Genomic DNA, 19,153 nt, shown 5'->3' on the forward strand with positions numbered 1-19,153 from the left:
CTGCCCCCATCCTGTTCCCTGGAACAGGGGGAATGGAAATGCACCTAATTCCCAGAACCTGCTCCTGCAGGACTCAGCAACAGTAGAACACAGAGAATGAAGGAATGTCGGTGGGGGCCAGGGAAGGAGCGAGGACAGAAAAAAGGGAGAAGGAGCCCAGTTCCTGCAGGATTTTGTAGAGAAACAAGGCTTGGTGGGGAGAATGGGGGAGGAGGGACAGGGCTGAAAAGGTGCCTCTTCAGAACCCTGGCATGTAGGGGGTTATGGCATCCCCACTGGCTGCACGAAGCTTCAATGCTAGGATATTGGAGGGGAAGGGAATAGTGTCCTGTGTCCAGTCCAGAAGAGGCTCCCCCAGCAGCTCTAAGCTAGCTCCCTCCCAGCCCCTCAGAACTGCCACAGCCAGGCAGCTGCAGGTAGGAACCCTTTGTAAATTACAAAGGTAGCTGCAGGATGAAAGAAAGGGCCTTCAGAGCTGGATATGGCCAATGGGCCATATGTTTGACACCCCTAGTTTAGAGGAAGTTCCATAACAAATGAAATCCAACAAAACCCACATTCTCGTTCTATTTACTTAGCCCCCTTTCGAACTCCTGGCCACTTACCTTCACAGATCATTGGTTCAATTGTAAACACATGACCAGACTTCATCACACCAACCGCCTTATTTTCTGAAATGAAATTAGAATCTGAATTATGGTTGAACACATCTTTCAAGAGTGAAGGACAGAGGGTGTATAGAAGGTTGAATCCCTTTAATGCAGTGTATGCCTGAACTAGGACAGGTGAGCAGAAAAGTCAAAACAGCACTGCAGAGCAACCCGTTTTCTTCCAGGTTATACTTCGATCTTCCTCCCCTCCTTTCCTTCTCAACCTAGTATAAATTTTTGTCATACTTATATTTCAGGAAAAGTGCTTGCAATTAATTCCTGTCTTTTCTAAACCTCAGCTTTCGCTCCATGAAAGCGATGAGCAAACGTAATGTAGACACTCCTACAGAGTTGTTTTTTTTTTAAATGGTGAAAAAGCACAAGTGGCAGTCTGAATAAAAAGCCTATAGTATAATTGTTTAAAATAAAAATTCAAAGAAAATTTTAAAATGTCAATTTGTTTCCATCACTGTTGATACTCCTCTGAGCAATGTGATATACAAAAGTCAAGAGGGGATGAGATTCAGATAATCTTGCTGTCCAGAGGAGACATGGCAACAAACAGTTCTTTTGTGTTTACTTTGGCAAGTAAAGAGTCATTCTGTTACATATTATTTTTGCATTACATTTTATTTAGCTAAGGTGTTAGCGGAGATTTTCAAAGCAGTATAGGGATTTAGGTATATTAATAAAGTTTGAATAGAGAAGTATCAATTTTAATGGAAGTGTTATGTCTAAGTCACCTACATGGCTTTGAAAAATTTCAACCATTATGTCTTCAGACTGATTTACTGAATATAGTACAGTATATCTTACACTTAAAGAGGCTTCCCTTTATCCTGATCATGTGCTGCTGTTGCATGCTACAAGCAATTACGCTAAGCCTTCACCCTTTTGTCTCTGTACCAGTTTCATCCTCTTGTTGTAGATTTTTCCTCTAATCTTGTTCAGCAGAATTTGAGGACTAAATTGAGTGGTTTTGGTGGGTTCCCCCTCTCTCCCTTAAAAAAAAATCTATTTGAGTTTAGCCAGAAAGGAATGGCCACTCCACTCTTTTCTCATTAACAGTTCTGCTTTGAATCTTTCCTTTTTGCTTCTGTCACTCACCGAAGCCTAAAGAAAATAATGCCTTTCTCTCCACAAAATGAAGCTTGCTTATTGTCTCCATCAAAAAAAAAAAAATGTCCATTGTCGCTAATATCCAGAAATAATTTATTTTTTTGGTTGGTATAAGATGCCTCCTTTTCCACAGAGACTGGGTATTCACAGAGTTTTATAGGACAAAACTAAAACAAAAAGGAAGTACTACTTTTCCACCATACCATTAGATGATCTCTTTTTTCACTCCCATTAAAGCTGACATGTTAAGAAGGGCCTGAGCAAGAGGCAGTGACTTCTATGTTATCATCCATGACAACAACACAACCATCTGTGTGTGATACAGAGCTTGTCAAGAGTAGGAAGCTATGGGAGAGAAGGCATCATGTCAGGGGAGCTCAGCAGCTAGAGTGGATTGGAGCTGCTTGTCATTGGAGAACTGGTTGGTTTAAGTGACCTTTGCTTCCCTCCCTCAATTCCCCACTGGTCTTTCAAGTTCTCTTTCTTCCCTACTTTCACTCCTCATTTCACCCCTGCTGTGACTGCAAACCTCTGGCTGGTGCACTGTCATCTTCCAAACTGAGTCCAGCTGTGCCAGCCTAAGACATCCCTCCCCCTCACTGAACTTTGGTACATACTGGCGTGCAGTGAAATCTGTGCTGTTCCAAATCCCAGAGCACACCACATCACAAGTAATTCAAGTGGAGATAAAGGGATCCAAAACAGATACAGCTACCACAGCAGCCCAAACTTGATGATCATGGCTCTAGGTCATCAAAGTTTCAGCTCAACCCCATCCATTCCAAATAGCCAGCACTAAGAAAACTGAGTAATTGAATCAACAAAATTGTGAATGGTCATGTGGTAAGCTGTCACTCATCCTCCACAGCTAGGGTCCATTCCCCACCTCCAAAGCAGATGCACATTCATAACATACTTTAAATCCAACATTCAAGAAATCACTCTGTGAATACAAAAATCTAAAGTGACAGGCTGTCAAGCCATGTGCACAACTTTAGTATGAGAGGAACAAAAGTTAATCATGTTTATTCATCACTAGCAGATAACTGAACAATACTCACTGGCATAATGTGGCACATTGGGAGCAGTATGGAAAAGCTTATGGATCCCATGCCCACAGTAGCTCCGAACAACTGAAAATCCATTTGCTTGGGCATGTTTCTGAATAATATTTCCCAGCTCTCTATATCGAACACCAGGTTTTACTGCAAGATAAGACATGCACCATTTTAAAAAGAGCCCTCCTTCAACACATTTTACCATCTACTTAGTACAGGCAAAGGTTGCCACCTGCATCTCTTTATAGAATAAGATTCCAGGATTGCCACTCTGTCTAGGCATCACTCTGTAGCCTAGAATGTCTGGTGAGTCAGTGTGAAGTAATGGAAACAACTACAAGCGTGGTGTAGGGCTCTTTTTTAGAATATGACCAGGTACAATCATCACTGGGATTCACGGTCTGTTACCATCCAATTTTTAAGTTCTCAGCCATTTTGGGGCTTTTTTTACACATGACTTTATGAATTATACCAGTGTGACAACACAGGCTTTCAGCTATCAGTAGCTATATAATAGCAATAGCCAGTATGTCCATCTGCCTTTGTGCACAGCCTCTTGCACCATAGAGCATTAAATATAATTCAACAGAAGCTCAGTGTGCAAATGAGCTGAGTCTGACAAGTTGGGAGAGGAAACCAAAGGGGGCCTTGTCTTCTATTGTCTCAGTCTCACACAGAGGAAGACAAATGAGAGATAGAGGGAAATACCTTCTCCACCAAAAAATGAATTTTTCATAAACACAAGTTCCTATCTTAAAGGAACATAGTTGAAATCAACTAGATTTCAAAGAAAGAGTTCAAACTTGTTTGAGACACTACACCTGCCCCTGAGTTCCCCAGACAATTTTTGTGGGCTTAGCAATCACATTTTCCTATTTAAAAAAAAAAATTAAAAAAATCTCTCTGTATTGTTGCTAGGTAAAAGACCCACACAAACAACAAGAGAATCCAATTGTACACATAGTACTGTCAGGTACACAAAATAAACACCATGAAAAAACAGAGAAGAAATGTGTCTCTCATCTCATTTTAGATGTTAGCTGTAACAGTAACAGGTAAAAACATTCATTCAGGAGTATAAATTTAAATTTGACTCTGCCTCTAGCAGTCCACATGAGGCAGAAAGTTAAGCAAACAAAATGGTTTGGAATAATTATTTTGAGCATTTTTAAGAGAGAGATTCAAAATATACTTCTCAGAGAACAAATTTAACTAGAACTCTATCCTGCTAACTGTGCGTGTGGAAGCCCTGCTAAACCCATCTGGATGCCCATCACTGAGACAGCTTACAGGTGCAGGCTCCCAATTAGTAAATTCATAGCACTATCAAGTTATAAAACCAATTTTCTTCACTTTTCAAATGGTGCTTTTTGTTAAATGAGTTGATAAAGAAAATGTATGTTGGGGGGGGGGGGGGGATTTTAAAAGTTACCCCCTTCTGGGTTTCCCAAAGCATGCGATCTATCTTTTTTCTAGACTGAGCAACTCAGGACAAGTACTCTTATTTATCTTGCAGAGAATCAAATACATGTTTGCATGCAACAAACAAACAGTGTCATATATATGGATCAGTTAATCAAATAGAGATTATTACTGCTTTTCCTTGTCACTACTCATTGCAAATAAATGTTGCAAGAACCATCAATAGAAACTAAAATACAGTATTTTAAGAGTGACTCTGCATTGTACATTATAAGCATATTATCCTAGCAACATGCATTAAGTACAGTTCTGTAACAGTAGCAATTCCTAAGTATTAGTTCACACGAGAGTTCTAATATTGAAAATCAATATAGCATTACACCTTAGGCTTCAGCAATGGTACTTACCTGCATCGATTGCTTGCATTAGGCACTCATAAGTTGTCTGAACTAGTTTCCTTGCACCCTCATCAACTTCCCCAATGTAAAACGTCTCATTCAGATCCCCATGATAACCATTGCGATATATAGTGATATCCACTGCAAAGAACATCAGAGAGAGAAAACTTCTCACTTCTTGGCCCTTGTTTTCCACAATAGTAATTAAATACAAAGTACTGTTGCAATGCTAGAGTTACATGCCCAAGTGCTCAGAAATAAGAACATTCCAAAACTCCAGTAACACTGACTTGGCCACACTGTCCATATTATAGATTTTACGGTATGAATTAATAAAAGTGTTATGTAGTTAAATTGCTCATATTAATAAAGGCAGAAGGAAAACATAAGTGCAATACTGCCATAGCAAGCTTATTTCGGAGTGCTTGATTTAACAACTTTAAATGTTGCTGAAACAATTTTTTTTTGTATAATTTAAATGGAGGAGGGGGGTATTCAACATAAACACCTTAGAACAGGGGTGGGAAAACCTTTTGGCCTGAGGGCCACATTGGGGTTCCAAAACTGTATGGAGGGCCGGGTAGGGAAGGCTGTCACTCCCCAACCAGCCTAGCCCCCGCGCCCTATCCGCCCCCTCCCACTTCCCACCCCGACTGCCCCCCTCAGAACACCCGACCCATCCAACCGCCCCCTGTTCCGTGACTGCCCCCAAGGACCACTTGCCCCTTATCCAACCCCCGCGCTCTCCGCCCCCTTACATGCTGCTCTGAGCAGCATGTCTGTCAGCCGCGCTGCCTGGCTGGCGCCAGCCCCGCCGCCCAGAGCACTGGCAGCATGGCGAGCTGTGGCTGCGGGGGAGGAGGGACAGCAGGGGAGGGGCCGAGGGCCAGGCAGGATGGTCCCGTGAACCAGATGTGGCCTGCAAGCTATAGTTTGCCCACCTCTGCCTTAGAATCTCTTGTATCTCTGCCAGTCTCCGAAACTTAAGTAGCTGTGCAATATCCCTACCTTTTAGCCCATTATAAGTAATTTCTACTGTGCAAGCTCAGTACATAATTTTTAAACTGTCACCTCTTTGTTAAATCAAACCCCATTTGTTTCCAAATGAAAACAGGCAACAGTCCTTCATGATCACTAAAAGCATGTCTTCACTGCAAAGCATAAGTAACAATACCCATGACTAGCTTGAATCTAGCAAGCATGGATAACAACAGTAGTGAAGATGTGGCAGCACAGCCTTTATCACAGGCTAGCAACCTGATCATACCCAGGCGGCTACCCTAAGTTCAAGCCTGTGCTGCCACATCTTTACTACTATTGTTACACGTGCTACTTAGATTAAAGCTAGCATGGGTCTGCCTACCTGTGCTACAATCACACCTTTACTCTGATACTTGACATCATGTAAGGCACTGCATTTAGCCGTATGGAGTGGAAATCCATCAACCTCATGAAGAAACTTGCATATATATACACACCTGCCCCTGGAAATTTCCACTACATGCATCCGACGAAGTGGGTATTCACCCACGAAAGCTCATGCTCCAAAACGTCTGTTAGTCTACAAGGTTAGTCTACAGGACCCTTTTCTGCTTTTACAGATCCAGACTAACACGGCTACCCCTCTGATACCTAAATCCATACCAACAAACAAAGTTCAGTTATTTTTGATGGAGTCCTGTCCAAGACAGTGCGAATGGAAAGTTTATTTGAATGGGAAAAGTTTATTCTAAAAAAAGTTTACTAAAATTTTAATTTTGACAGAGACAGACTGTGGAAGTTTTCAGCCCCAAATAGGGAATGTTTCAGAAAGTTATGAGCGTGTGAAAAGAGAGTTATGTATGAGAATTATTTTGCAACAGTGATTATGGCAGGTATCTGTGAAGAACATGGGGACGAACTGCAATAATGTATGAATACTGTATGGGATCTGACTATGGCTATATGACAACTATATTGATGACTAGAATGTTTACTAGGTGCATATGTTGGTTTAGTTTAATAGCAGGGTTGTGAGAAACTAGCTGGACAGTATCACAATGGATCCACACAATCAACCTCTCAGTAAACTTTTTGGGAGTCATTAAACCAACGCCTGAGCTTTTAGCTGCAAAGATGTTACTTCTAGGTGCCAGCCAAATTATAGACTGGTTTTCCCCCGTGCTGGGAGCCAACGGATCAAAAGGACTTAAAACAGTTAAAAAAAAGTCACTCTCTGTCCACAGGGGGAAGACAGTTGTCAAGGAGCTGTTCCCTGGGAACAGACTGACACACAAACGCCCTTGGAGGTCTGGAGAAGTCAGGCCTTCCCAAACTTCCACAGAGACGGTTAGCTTTAGGAAGGACTACATGCATGTCTATCTTTTTAGTATTTTAAAACCCCTTTTCCTTTATGTTATGTTTTATTCCCATTATTAAGACTGAACAATGCTTTGATTTAAGAAAGCTGTTTTTGGTTACTGTATTTACTACTGATCACAGCTCCCAAAGGGAAACCTGCAGGTGCCAAACCCAGTCGGGCCTTCTGGCGAAGCACAGTTGTTCCACATAAGGCTGAAGCCTGGGGCCTGAGTGGAAGAATTCCACCCCAAGAAAGGGGCAGGCACGAGGCCTGATACTACAGGGCTGTACTCAGAAACCACAGAAAGGAGACAGAGATACAGCTAGCCCTGTCACCGTGACAGTATCGACCAAATATCATTGTACATTTATGTTATGCTCTTCAACCCAAAAGGATCCAAAATTGCTTTACAAACAAAATTAAACAGAAACCCAGGCCCCCATACAGGAAACATCTGGGCATGCACTTAACCGTATACACACAAGTAGTCCCATGTGAGAACCGGAGGTGAAAAGGACTATGAACAAAAGTGAAACTAGCTTCATTTATTTTCATTGTCAAAGCTAAGAAAAAAGGCAAAAAGTAAAAGTTAAAAAATTACTTCTAAAGTACTCCATCCAGCCAAAAGATTCACGGGCCCAGAACACCACAATCAAAAATAAGATTGCACTTAGACTGCAAGCTCCTCTGGGAAAGGACTTGCCATTTTGTGTCTCTATAAAACACCCTGAGCCACTAGGATGCTATACAATAGACATAACATGATAATAACTATGATCAAAAACCATCCTAACAAACAATTTATCCCAAACTAATCAAGGATAATTATTTCTACCATTAAAACAATCAATGTACCATCATTTTGTTCTGTCTAGCACAACAGGTTTCTGATCCATGACTGGGGCTCCTGGGCACTATCACAATAAATAATAATAATAAATATACTATTATAATTAAAAAGCTGTTAAAATTAATCTTTTGTCCAACTCTAATTAGTTTAAATTTTACTCAATCCATGAATTTGTATATGTAGATGCTAAACATAACAAAAAAGCTAACTAATGAGTAAAGAAAAACAAAACATGCTTGAAGAAATAACTTCCAACTATGATACGCCATCCTAAATCAAAACTTTGCCCCACTGAGTGTTTCAGCTGTAAAGACTAGATGCAAGCAGAGCTGTTGAAAGGTTTGACTTTTACATCACCTACCATTAACAATATCACCCTCTTGCAATGGCCGCCTGTCAGGAATTCCATGGCAGATCACTTCATTCACTGACGTACAGCATGACTTAGGGAAATTATAATAATTCAGCGGGGAAGGATAGCAGTTCCTTGCAATGCAGGCCTAAAACAGATTTAGAAAACATATACATATTACACTTTAGATTAGCAAAGTAATTCATAAAGGAGTAGAACAGATTTGCAGTATGGCTGATATTTTAAATTCTCTCTGTATTAGCAGTGATGCTTGAAAATATTTCCTCAAATGCTTTCTTTCCCCCAATTTGTTTAGACTCCTGACATGCTCACTCTCAGTTTAGTTTAGTTTTTTTATATTTATTTTTTGCATTTCCTCTCAATATTGACAGTATGAAACAAACTTCATTTATTTTCTTTTGTTTATTGCCATTATATTGTTTATAGCCAGTTATCAGTGCTGCAATGTTTGGGTTGTTAAATATCTTGTGGGCATATTTATTAGTTTAAAAGCTAACTATTTTGGAGTGGGTGCTTTTTTAAACAATGGAAATATTTTGGCTAGCCTACAGCTTTATGAAATTTTATTTTTACAAAAAGTAAAGGCTGAACAAAATTTAAGTTGGCACCATGCCTTTAAAACTTTTTTTTTTTAATTATCTAACTTCTTTTGTCTTTCTCTAACAGTTTAAACGTTCTATACAGACACAGACACAGTCTACACTAAGAAGTTAGGTCGAAGGAAGTCACCGTAAGTTGACCTGTTAATGTATGCATCTACACTAGCGGGTCCTTTACGCCAACTTAAGACTTGGGCCTTGTCTACCCACACATTTTCATCAGTTTAACTAAGTCTGTAATCCACCTCTGGGAGAGGCATAGTACGAGGTTCGATTTTCATGGGTCGACTGCGAGGTAGTGCAGACACAGCGTTGTGTAATTCAATTTAATTGGCCCCCCAGGTGGTGTCCCACAATGCTCATCTGTGAGCCCTGTAGAGATCATTCTCAACTCTGCTGCACTGCAGCTAGGTACACAGGAAACATCTCCTCCCCTGCTAAAGCCCCAGGAATTTTTGATTTCCCATTTCCTGTTTGATCAGCATTGGTCACATGCCAGCTTGAGCACAGCTGATCATGGAGACTACACGCCGCAAACACACTCCAGCCTGGTCTGCACAGGAGGTGGTGGATCTCATCGCTGTGTGGGGAGAAGAGTCTGTGCAGGAAGAGCTCCAATCCAGTAGAAGAAACGCTGACATCTATGCAATGATTGCTTGGGGAATGGGGGGAGAAGGGCTACACGAGGGACACACAGCAGTGCCGTGTGAAAATAAAAGAACTTAGCCAAGCATACCAGAAGGCAAGGGAGGCGAACAGTCGTTCTGGTGCTGAACCCCACACATGCCAGTTCTACAACGAGCTGCATGGGATTCTTGGGGGTGACCCTACCAGCACCCCCACAAGCAATGTGGACACCTCACCGGTGTGAGAGTCTAGAGACAACAAGGAGGATGATATGGTGGATGAGGAAGAGGAGGAGGATGGGAGAGAGGTGAGCAGTGGATCCATTCTCCCCGAGAGCCAGGAAATATTTTTAACCCTGGAGCCCTGTGGGTCACCGAACATCACGGTGGCTGACTGTGATGCTGGGGAAGGAACCTCTGGTGAGTATACAGTTACAATCAAAGTCCAGTTAAACTTGAGCAGGCTACACATTCAGTGGAATTGCATGTTTACTGTGAAGAAAAAGTGAGGTGCTGTGGTTCTCTGCTTACACGAGGGCCCTCTAGCTACGCAGAGGGTAGCCCCTGGAAAAGACTGTTTATGTGGACTGGGATAGCCTGGGAATCCTCCATGGATATCTTTAGGAAACTTTCATGGAGGTATTCTGCAATCCTTTGCAGAAAGTTTCTGGGCAGGGCAGTCTCATTTCTTCCACCATGGTAGGACATTTTCCAATGCAACTCCTGAATTAATTCTGCTGGCATCATTGCAGTACACAGCATAGCAGCATAAGGACTGGGTCTATACCCGGACACTTGCAGCATCTCCTTCCTTTCCACCTCTGTTACCCTCAGGAGACTGATATCACATGGGATCACCTAGGGAAGTTCTCATTAAAAGTGCTCTTACAAGGATGAGGGGCGGGAGGGGGAAGAGGGCATGTAGACCCACCCCCCCTACATTCCGGATCACCAAACCACACTGCCACTAATGTGCCTTTACTGTGCTCGGCCTGGGTCAGCAAGTAGTTTAAAGTGGCTGATATGGGACTGGGGCCCCACATGAGAGATTCTGCAATTTGGGAGTGAAAACATTTACCCCTCCTCCCCCTACCCCGTTTCTAACCAGCTTCCCATGGTGCTACTGGAAAGGGCCATTGTTTGACTAGCTATCTCTGCTCCCGACATGAGCCTGCCATAAACTTCATTAAAAGTGCGGTCACCCATGACCTGGGGAAGGGCACTACTCACCTGGCTGGAGCAGCAAAATGGCACAGTGAATGGTTACAGATTCTGATTATGTTATGGCTTCACCTAGTGTAATAAGGTTGTTGGTTTTTTTATGGAAATGGCCTTACTATGAAAACATTTTATTCATGTACAATGGCTCCTTTATATTTTCCTCATGACTGACAGCTGGAAATATGTCCTTCGGCGTGTCATCAACACCTGAAAGCAGACTTTCGCTGATTAGAAGGAGGAGAAAATGCAGAGGACACGTTCACTGAGATAATGAACACTTTTGGAACAGCTGACACAGAGCTGAGAGCGTAGAGGATTTCACTGTCCAAGAAGTTAGACATGAACATGGAGAGCAGGAAAGCTTGCAATGAGTGAGAGCGTGCAGCACAGGATGAGATGCTTCAGATGATGAGGGACCAAGCAGACATGTTGAGGCGTCTGGTTGAACTGCAGGAACAGAAGCAGGAGGGTAGAGTCCATCTGCAGACCCTGGTGGACAGGCAGCCAGCATCGCATGGCACAGAATCACCCTCCCCCAAGTGTTCCATGAGGCATGGGCGAAAAGTCCATTATCCCTTTCACTTAACTCAGGGGTGGGTACAAGGAACAGAAGGCGCCCATTCACAGACCTTTGATGGTCTGAAATGTGGTGCTATGTTCACAGTTGAAAATGTTTCTCCCGTTCCAACTTTACAACCCCTTTTCCCCAAGATTACCTTTTTTCCCCCCTGTTCTCCCTCTTTACTTATGCTTGTTAAATAAAGTAAATTGATTCAAGAAATAATTGTTCTTTATTGAGTAGAAGCAGGGGGCTTGGGCCGGAGGGAAGGGGGGTGGTTTTACAGGGACAGTGATACAAGCCAGGTGAAGGTTTGAGAAAGCACAATGCAGACAAGAAGCTCACATTACTGTGACTCATTACTGAAACGGCTTTTCAAAGCCTCGCGGATATGCAGCGCCCCTTGCTGTGCTCTTCTTATTGCCCTGGTGTCTGACTGCTCAAAAATGGCTCCCAGGCGATCTGTCTCAACTGCCCACCCCTGCGGAACAGTTTCTCCCTTTTTTCCCCTCACAGATATTATGGAGCACACAGCAGGCAGTTATAACCACGGGGATGTTCTCCTCACTAAGGTCCAACCTTGTTAATAGACTTCTCCAGCGCCCCTTCAAATGACCAAAGGCACATTCAACCACCATTCAGCACTTCCTGAGCCTATAGCTGAACCACTCCTTACTGCTGTCCAGACAGCTGGTGTATGGCATCATGAGCCATGGTAGCAAGGGGTAGGTGGGGTCCCCCCAGGATAATTATAGGCATTTCAACATTGTCAATGTTCATTTTGTGGTCTGGGAAGAAAGTCCCGGATTGCAGCTTTTTGAACAGACCGGAGTTCCTAAAGATAAGCGTGTCACGAACCTTTCCCGACCATTCTATGTTGATGTCGATGAATTGCACCCTGAGATCCACCAGCACTTGCAACACCATTGAAAAGTATCCCTTTTGATTTATGTACTCTTTGGCAAGGTGGTCTGGTGCCAAGATGGGGATATCTATCACCCCACCGCAATTAGGGAACCCCATCATGACAAAACCATCCACTATGTCCTGCATATTTCCCGGACTCACTACCCTTTGTAGCAGAAATTGCTTAATGACTCTGCATACTTGGAGCACAGCAGCTCCCACGGATGATTTACCTACTCCAAATTGATTCCCCCCAACTGATAACTATCTGGCGTTGCAAGCTTCCAAATAGCGATTACCGCTCGCTTCTCCACTGTCAGAGCAGCTCTCATTTTTGTGTTGCTGAACTGCAGGGCAGGGGAAAACTGCACAAAGTTCCGGGAATGTGGCCTTCCACATTCAAAAGTTCTACAGCCACTGCTCGTCATCTCATACCTGCAAAACGATGAGGTCCCACCAGTCAGTGCTTGTGTTTCACGGGACCAGAAACGGTGCTCAGAGTGCAGCTGCTCTGTGACTGCCAGCAGCAACTGTGAATTGTTTTCTTCAATGGCTTGCAGCAGGGCTGCTTACAGAACAGCATTATTTTCCACGCAATGGACCCTACCTTGGCTCTGGAAATACTGCAGGAGAAGGCACGAGGTGTTTGAGATGCTCACAGCAAGAGTGCTCAACTGAGCAGGCTCCATGCTTATGGGATTATGGCATATGCATGGCAGTTTTAAGGCGCGAAAATCACTGTGTTGTTTGCCATTGATATGAGGGAGGGAGCACAGGGCATCATGGGATGCCAATGCAATGTTCCCATTCTCCCCTGCAACAATGTTTTGGTCCCATGAGGAATTGCACAAACTTTCCAAAACACTGTGACAAGTTGCACTTTGGGATAGCTACTCATGATGCACTGCTAGTGAGAACGCACTCCATCAAGCCAATGAGCACGGTGTGGCCACGCACAACCAACTTAATTAAAGGGGGGAGGGATAGCTCAGTGGTTTGCACATGGGCTTACTAAACCCAGCGTTGTGTGTTCAATCCTTGAGGGGGCCACTTAGGGATCTGGGGCAAAAATCTGTCTGGGGATTGGTCCTGCTTTGAGCAGAGGCTTGGACTAGATGACCTCCTGAGGTCCCTTCCAACCCTGATATTCTATGATTTGGAGGCTTGAGGTCAAATTAGATAAAGTCAACTTAATTTTGTAGTGTAGATAAGCCCAAGGTAACTCTGGAAAAATAAAATTGCTCCTGAAACAGTTAACAACATTATTCACTGCTATCAGTTGGTTCTATGCAAGGCTAGCCAGCCACTAATTTTTTTTGCCTCTAACAATTTACAAGCTAGCTGCTCCTATTGAAAATTTTAAGAGTAAGTTAGTTTCATCCCTGTTAAACCATATTAAACATGAATCTTCAGGAGTGCTCAGCATCCTCCACTCCTCTCAGCTCAAATCAGGTTGTTCCCTCTTGCTCTTGGCCCAGCTTCCCTAAATGCAGATAGCAAAGTAGCTAACATAAGGCTCCTCCGCCTCAGCTAATTGCACCTGACATTACAAGATCTGCAGGAACTGCTGCACTCTTTGTACACTCCACAGTAACCCTGGCCCCAATATAAACAAATTCTTAAGTGGACTTTATGAAAACCACACAATCAAAATAAATTAGAACAACTTAAGCCCTCATCCAGCAAAGCACTTACTAGACTTAAAGTATTTTGCTGGATTTGAGCCTTAATTTGCCTGAATTGTACCCGGCAGCTGGTTCCAGAGCAGGGGAGGCTACTGGGTCAACATGAGCTATATTCATGGATTCTGCATAACAGCCAGCTCCATCCCTGTTCTCTTAAGCTCCCCAGTGTGATTCCTGGCAGGGGACCTTTGGAGCCTCTACATTTGGGGTGGGGTTCGGAGTTTTAAATGTAACATTCTTGCTATGTAAATGTTGTAATGTCTATTACCTAGTAGCTTTAAACTGAGAGAGAGTGGTGTTTTTTAAGCTGGAAATTGAAGGTAGTTTGGAAATACAGAAAATCAGACAGACATTTTGGCAGTAACACACACCACATAGTCCTACCAAATAGAAGGGATAAAAGAGCACACACAACTCCAAAAGTATGTTAAAGTAGCCTTACTAGATGGACGGCATGATCTATTTCTTCGGTAGTTATGCCTGGTTTCACCATCATGGCAGCAACATCCAACACTTCTCTAGCAAGCTGTAAGTGAGAGATCAGGAACTACTTATTCAAAAAATATACACAGCCTGAGTCACTAGAACACTGAGTAACCCCCAAGGGGGGAGCAGTCAATCGCCTGTGGATACAACTAGGATGCTAGGGAAGTTGTGCTAGGATGAAAGGGAAAATTAGGACTTCTGGAAATCAATGGGACTTGTACTTCTAAATCACTCCGACACCTTTGAAAACCCCACTCACTGTTTATAATTAATTGGACATAGAATCCTGCCAAGTGAAATGAACCACTTAATTAAACCTGGAAGTTATTATCAAGAAACTAATTACAACTGGAAAGTTCTTATTCAACAGATCTACTTATTTTGGAGGCTGCTAGTCCTGTTAGCAACACCATCAACAACTATGGGGTGGGGGGGGAAGAGGGGTGGAATTCTGTTCTCACTTATACATTATCAACAGAATTATTGGCTAAGTTCTCATTGTAGAATCTTTGTTACTGGATATATCAGAGCCAAAAAGTAGCCAGCTTGACTTTCAGATCTCAGGTTGATTTTGCAGTGGTGACAGGTAGAAAAATTATCTTTTCATTTGCAAAATAAGCAAATTTAATCTGGAGTTGCTGGGAGAGAAACAGAGGCAGAAGCATGCCAATTTTAGTCAGTAACTTTTCAGAGTATAACTAGAGTATAACTGTCAAAGTTCATACCCTTATGGAGAATTGTCATAAACTAGTAAAATCACAAGTTCTCTACATTTATGGAGAGCATACACATTCTGTAAAACAAACTCACCCTACACACTAATCGCATCCCTTCTATATCTTCAGAGGAAAGGATTTTTATTTGAGAAGTTCCTTTAAGTGCCTGTTCTGATTCAGACATGCCTTTAAAAAAAAAAAAAAGGATTATATTTAGGGTCAATTTTTACACACACAAACATACACACACAGCAAAAATCTCTCTTAACGTACTTAAGGTAATACAAACGTACCTCTTTTCAACAAACACATTGACAATAAACTCACCAGTCAAGGCGACCTTAACATCTGACCAGCCTCAATTCACATGCCTTCCCAGACAAACTCCCCAGGTCTTCATCTCCACACAAACTCTCATCCATTTCCAGCACACAATCACCCATAATGCCCACAGCCAATTACTCAAAGTCTTGCTCAAACACACAATTTTAACTCCAACATCAGATGTTTTAAGGAAACACACCTGTCTGTCTATTGGTAAAATATAGTAATATTGCAAAGGGTGGAGTTAAGGCTATATGTTTGCATGTGATTGAAGAACTGGTTACAAGCTAGTTGAATGAATAATTTTCTACAGGAGGCAGAAAGCATTACAAAGGCTTATGATAGTAGCTAACATTGTAAAAATTGCTGTACCCATCCAATGGAAAAGTGTTCAACTTATTCCCATTGTGGCTTTGTGCCACATCACAGTTTTATAATTTCAGTTAAAAATAATGACTATCAAAATCAATACTTCATATTATTTTGATATTTAGTTTAATAACAAATAATTTAAGTTTGTGTAAGGTTTAAAAATGAATTCTGAGTAACTTTTTTTTTAATTGTCTAACATTAACTTATTAACATTTTCCAATGTAAAAAAGAAAAAGGATCAAAATAATTGAAGAACCAAATAGGTTTTGAAGACTCTTTCTCTCCATAAGTAAGAGCCCGGCACTAAAATGCCAGGTGTCTTAGTTTGTCCGTCTTCTCCAATGATTGCTGTTGAAAAAAACAAGTCATGCAAAAATATCTATAGACCATTTTACAGTACATTTGTAACAGGGACCCTGATGTCACTGGAAGTAATTTTATGGAATAAGTCATGTGAGTCAACTTTTGAAATAACCCTTGTTACATGTACTTTGTTATTCAATAAGGCACAGACCTAGTGCTGTATTTTGAGAGAACAGAGTTCAAAATGCATCTGTGTATGACAACTCACTACAAGTTCTGGAGTATCTATGAAACATATGCAACCTTACTGCTGAAAGGATTTTGTCATGAAAGGACTATTAAAGACAAATTCCTCTCTCCAGTTACTTTGTTATAAGAAGTTTTAAGAATACATGCAGCCTAAATCAACAAAAGTAAAAAATTTTAATTGTGATGCGTTTCAAATTACCTAGTGGGTGATCAGCATAATCTGGTCTCTGAATATAACTTGGTACAGGCCTCGTTGGCATCTAAATGAATCACAATCAAAGCTAGTTAGATTGTAAAAGCAGTTATAGTAATAAAAACAAGCAAAGACACATACATAAAATTTAATACAATTAAACCTGGCAAATCATACTCCTTGCTAATCCCCATGCCCTATGGTTTACACACACACAAATCTCTCTCTCCACTCATTTTTCAGCAAAGATTTAGTGGTAGAGCACTCTTCCAAAGTCTGCATCCTCATTGCTTTTATACTACAGAACCTTTAGTAGCCTTCATTTAAAAAAAAAAAATCACACGTCACGTCAATTTTGGGATGTGTTATCCCTGCTGTTTCACAGTGTTTGTTCACTTACTCCAACTTGCAAAATTCACTAACTACAGATTGATCCTCCAGTTATTAGTATGAATTAGTGAGATTTTACTGTTTTATTTAAATAACATCCCTATCCACAGTACATTGAGAAAAACATCAGGAGGATACTTTGGTGACTACACTACAAGTAAATTAGATAAACAGATGCACAAATAAAATGCTGCTAGGCCACCACGCCTCAATATAAACTGTAATGTATTTTAGAGTATCTGTTTCTTCTCTCCTTTTCATAGTTTAGGCTCCAATCTTGCAAAGACTTAGGCCTTGTCTACCCACAAATTTTCATCGGTTTAACTAAAGATGTGTTTTTAAATGATTTAGTAAAACCAGCACAAAATCCTGTGTAGACCATCTTATTTCAGTTTAAGAAGGGCCTATATAGATTAAGTGTAAATTGATTCATTACCAATTTAAGCTAAACCAAAATAAGCCACTCAAACCAAAACATGAGTGTCTATACAAAGTTTTGTTTCACGAAACCAGTTTTTAGACTGATTAAAATTAAGCCAGTGTATCTTTCTCATGTAGACCAGCCATTACTCTCAAGCGTAACTTCACTACCATGAGTAGTCCCCTTGACTTAGATGAGACTACTCACTGCATAAAGTCAAACACATATACAAGTTTTTGCAAGATCAGGAGCTTAATTTTTTAATGCTTTGTAGCCATGGGAACAACAGTGTGGTGTTGGCAGCAATACTGCTACTGGAGCAAACAGCTCAGATACATCATAAATCCATAACTTTCAATGGGGTTTGGATGCATAAATTTGAACATCTACCCCAATATAGTTTCACAAATTTCTAACAAACTTAAGTTTTGTTTATTTGAGGATTTTTAATTATTATCCTTCCTCTCCTTACTCTCCTGCAGTGGAACTAATTTCCAATCTCTAATATTAATTTTAACTCATGCATTCCTTATGATTCACTCCTTCCTGTTTTTCACCATAAAATGTCCCATACTAGACATCCATGAATGGAAAGATCATACAAGGGGCTTGGCTACACTTGAGAGTTGCAGCGCTGGGAGTTACAGCGCGGACGCGAGCTCCTGCCATCCAAAAAAAAAAAAAAAAAAAAAAAAAAATTCCCCCCTTACTCTACAAAGCAACAGCAGCACAGCAGAGCAGCTGCAAGCCTCTCTGGACTCCTCTCCCTCCCCTGCCTGCTCTCCTGTCTCACAAACACTCAACCCTCAAAACCAGGAGTGGAGGTGAGGCAGGCTCATTTGATGTTCATTAGTCAGTTATAGATGATCACAGCAAACAGGAGCTTGTTTTGTGTTTTTTTTTTTTAGCCCCAGAGCCCAGGAGACAACACAACAAAAAGACAAGAGATGACAAGAGAAAAAAGAAAGAATTATTTAAAGCAAATTTCTGATAATCTCTCCTAATATGAATACAATATAACAGCAGCTTGTGTGGCCACCTGACAGACAGCAGCTCAGCAGCGCACGCTGCACAGCTGCACCTCACCAGCAGACCAGGTGTACAGCCAGCGCTGCAGCCAGAGAGTTGCAGTGCTGGATGTGCTTTGCAGGTGTGGACAGTTACTAAGTTGCAGCACTGGAAAGCCTCCACCAGTGCTGCAACTCTCAAGTGTAGCCAAGCCCTATGTAGTCTTAAAATTTTACACACACACACACACACACACACACACACACACAATGATCAATTGCCAAGGACTTTCCCTTCTCTGACTTCATTGCTGAAAGCACCTGAAAAAAAAAAAATCAGATTTTACTTCTGCCACTTGTAATAGATAACGTAGCCACTTACTAGGGGATAATGTGGCCTGAGTTTACCAGTATATCGATAACCAGCCCAGGGATCTGTGTTAATGTCACCTTCCACAGTCCAAGATGAAACTTCACGTTTAGCTTTTTCATCTTCTGCAAAATGAAAAATAAAACTAAATTTCAAGATATTGGGACAAATTAACCACCTACTCCAAAAATAGGGAGAGTATGAAAGGTGACCTGAAAAGAAAAACAAACATCTCGATTTGCACCTTTTTTGGGGGGAGCTGAGGGGGCTTCTTTACAATATTCACAAAGAAAGTCTGAAAGTGTATGTGTTTGTTTTTCAAGTTTATTTTCCCTGTTTGTTTTTTTTCCATTAGATATGTAGGTCTTGTCTTTTTTTACTCTAAGGAAAATGCAAGGATTTATAGGACAATGATATTGGAGACACCAAGCAAGCAAAATCTAATTACTGAGGGGAAGTGATTTTCATTCAGACTCCCCAATACCCTGTTCTGTGTTTGTTTTTATTAACTCTTG

General features: G+C 41.5%; 1 protein-coding gene across 1 annotated transcript in view; it reads right to left on the reverse strand.

The window, feature by feature from the left end:
- Positions 1–19,153, reverse strand: part of METAP1 (methionyl aminopeptidase 1) — a 33,553-nt gene that overhangs the window by 2,687 nt on the left and 11,713 nt on the right. Inside the window, exons 3-10 of the mRNA XM_039541898.1 lie at positions 18,651–18,763; positions 16,457–16,517; positions 15,104–15,195; positions 14,250–14,333; positions 8,200–8,338; positions 4,657–4,788; positions 2,831–2,974; positions 606–671 (exon numbers count right to left, since the gene is read on the reverse strand). Of these exons, the coding sequence (XP_039397832.1) occupies positions 606–671; positions 2,831–2,974; positions 4,657–4,788; positions 8,200–8,338; positions 14,250–14,333; positions 15,104–15,195; positions 16,457–16,517; positions 18,651–18,763 (831 nt within the window). The remainder of the gene's footprint in view (positions 1–605; positions 672–2,830; positions 2,975–4,656; positions 4,789–8,199; positions 8,339–14,249; positions 14,334–15,103; positions 15,196–16,456; positions 16,518–18,650; positions 18,764–19,153) is intronic.

This window comes from Mauremys reevesii, linkage group 5 (genome assembly GCF_016161935.1).
Source record: "Mauremys reevesii isolate NIE-2019 linkage group 5, ASM1616193v1, whole genome shotgun sequence".
Taxonomy (NCBI): domain Eukaryota; kingdom Metazoa; phylum Chordata; order Testudines; family Geoemydidae; genus Mauremys; species Mauremys reevesii.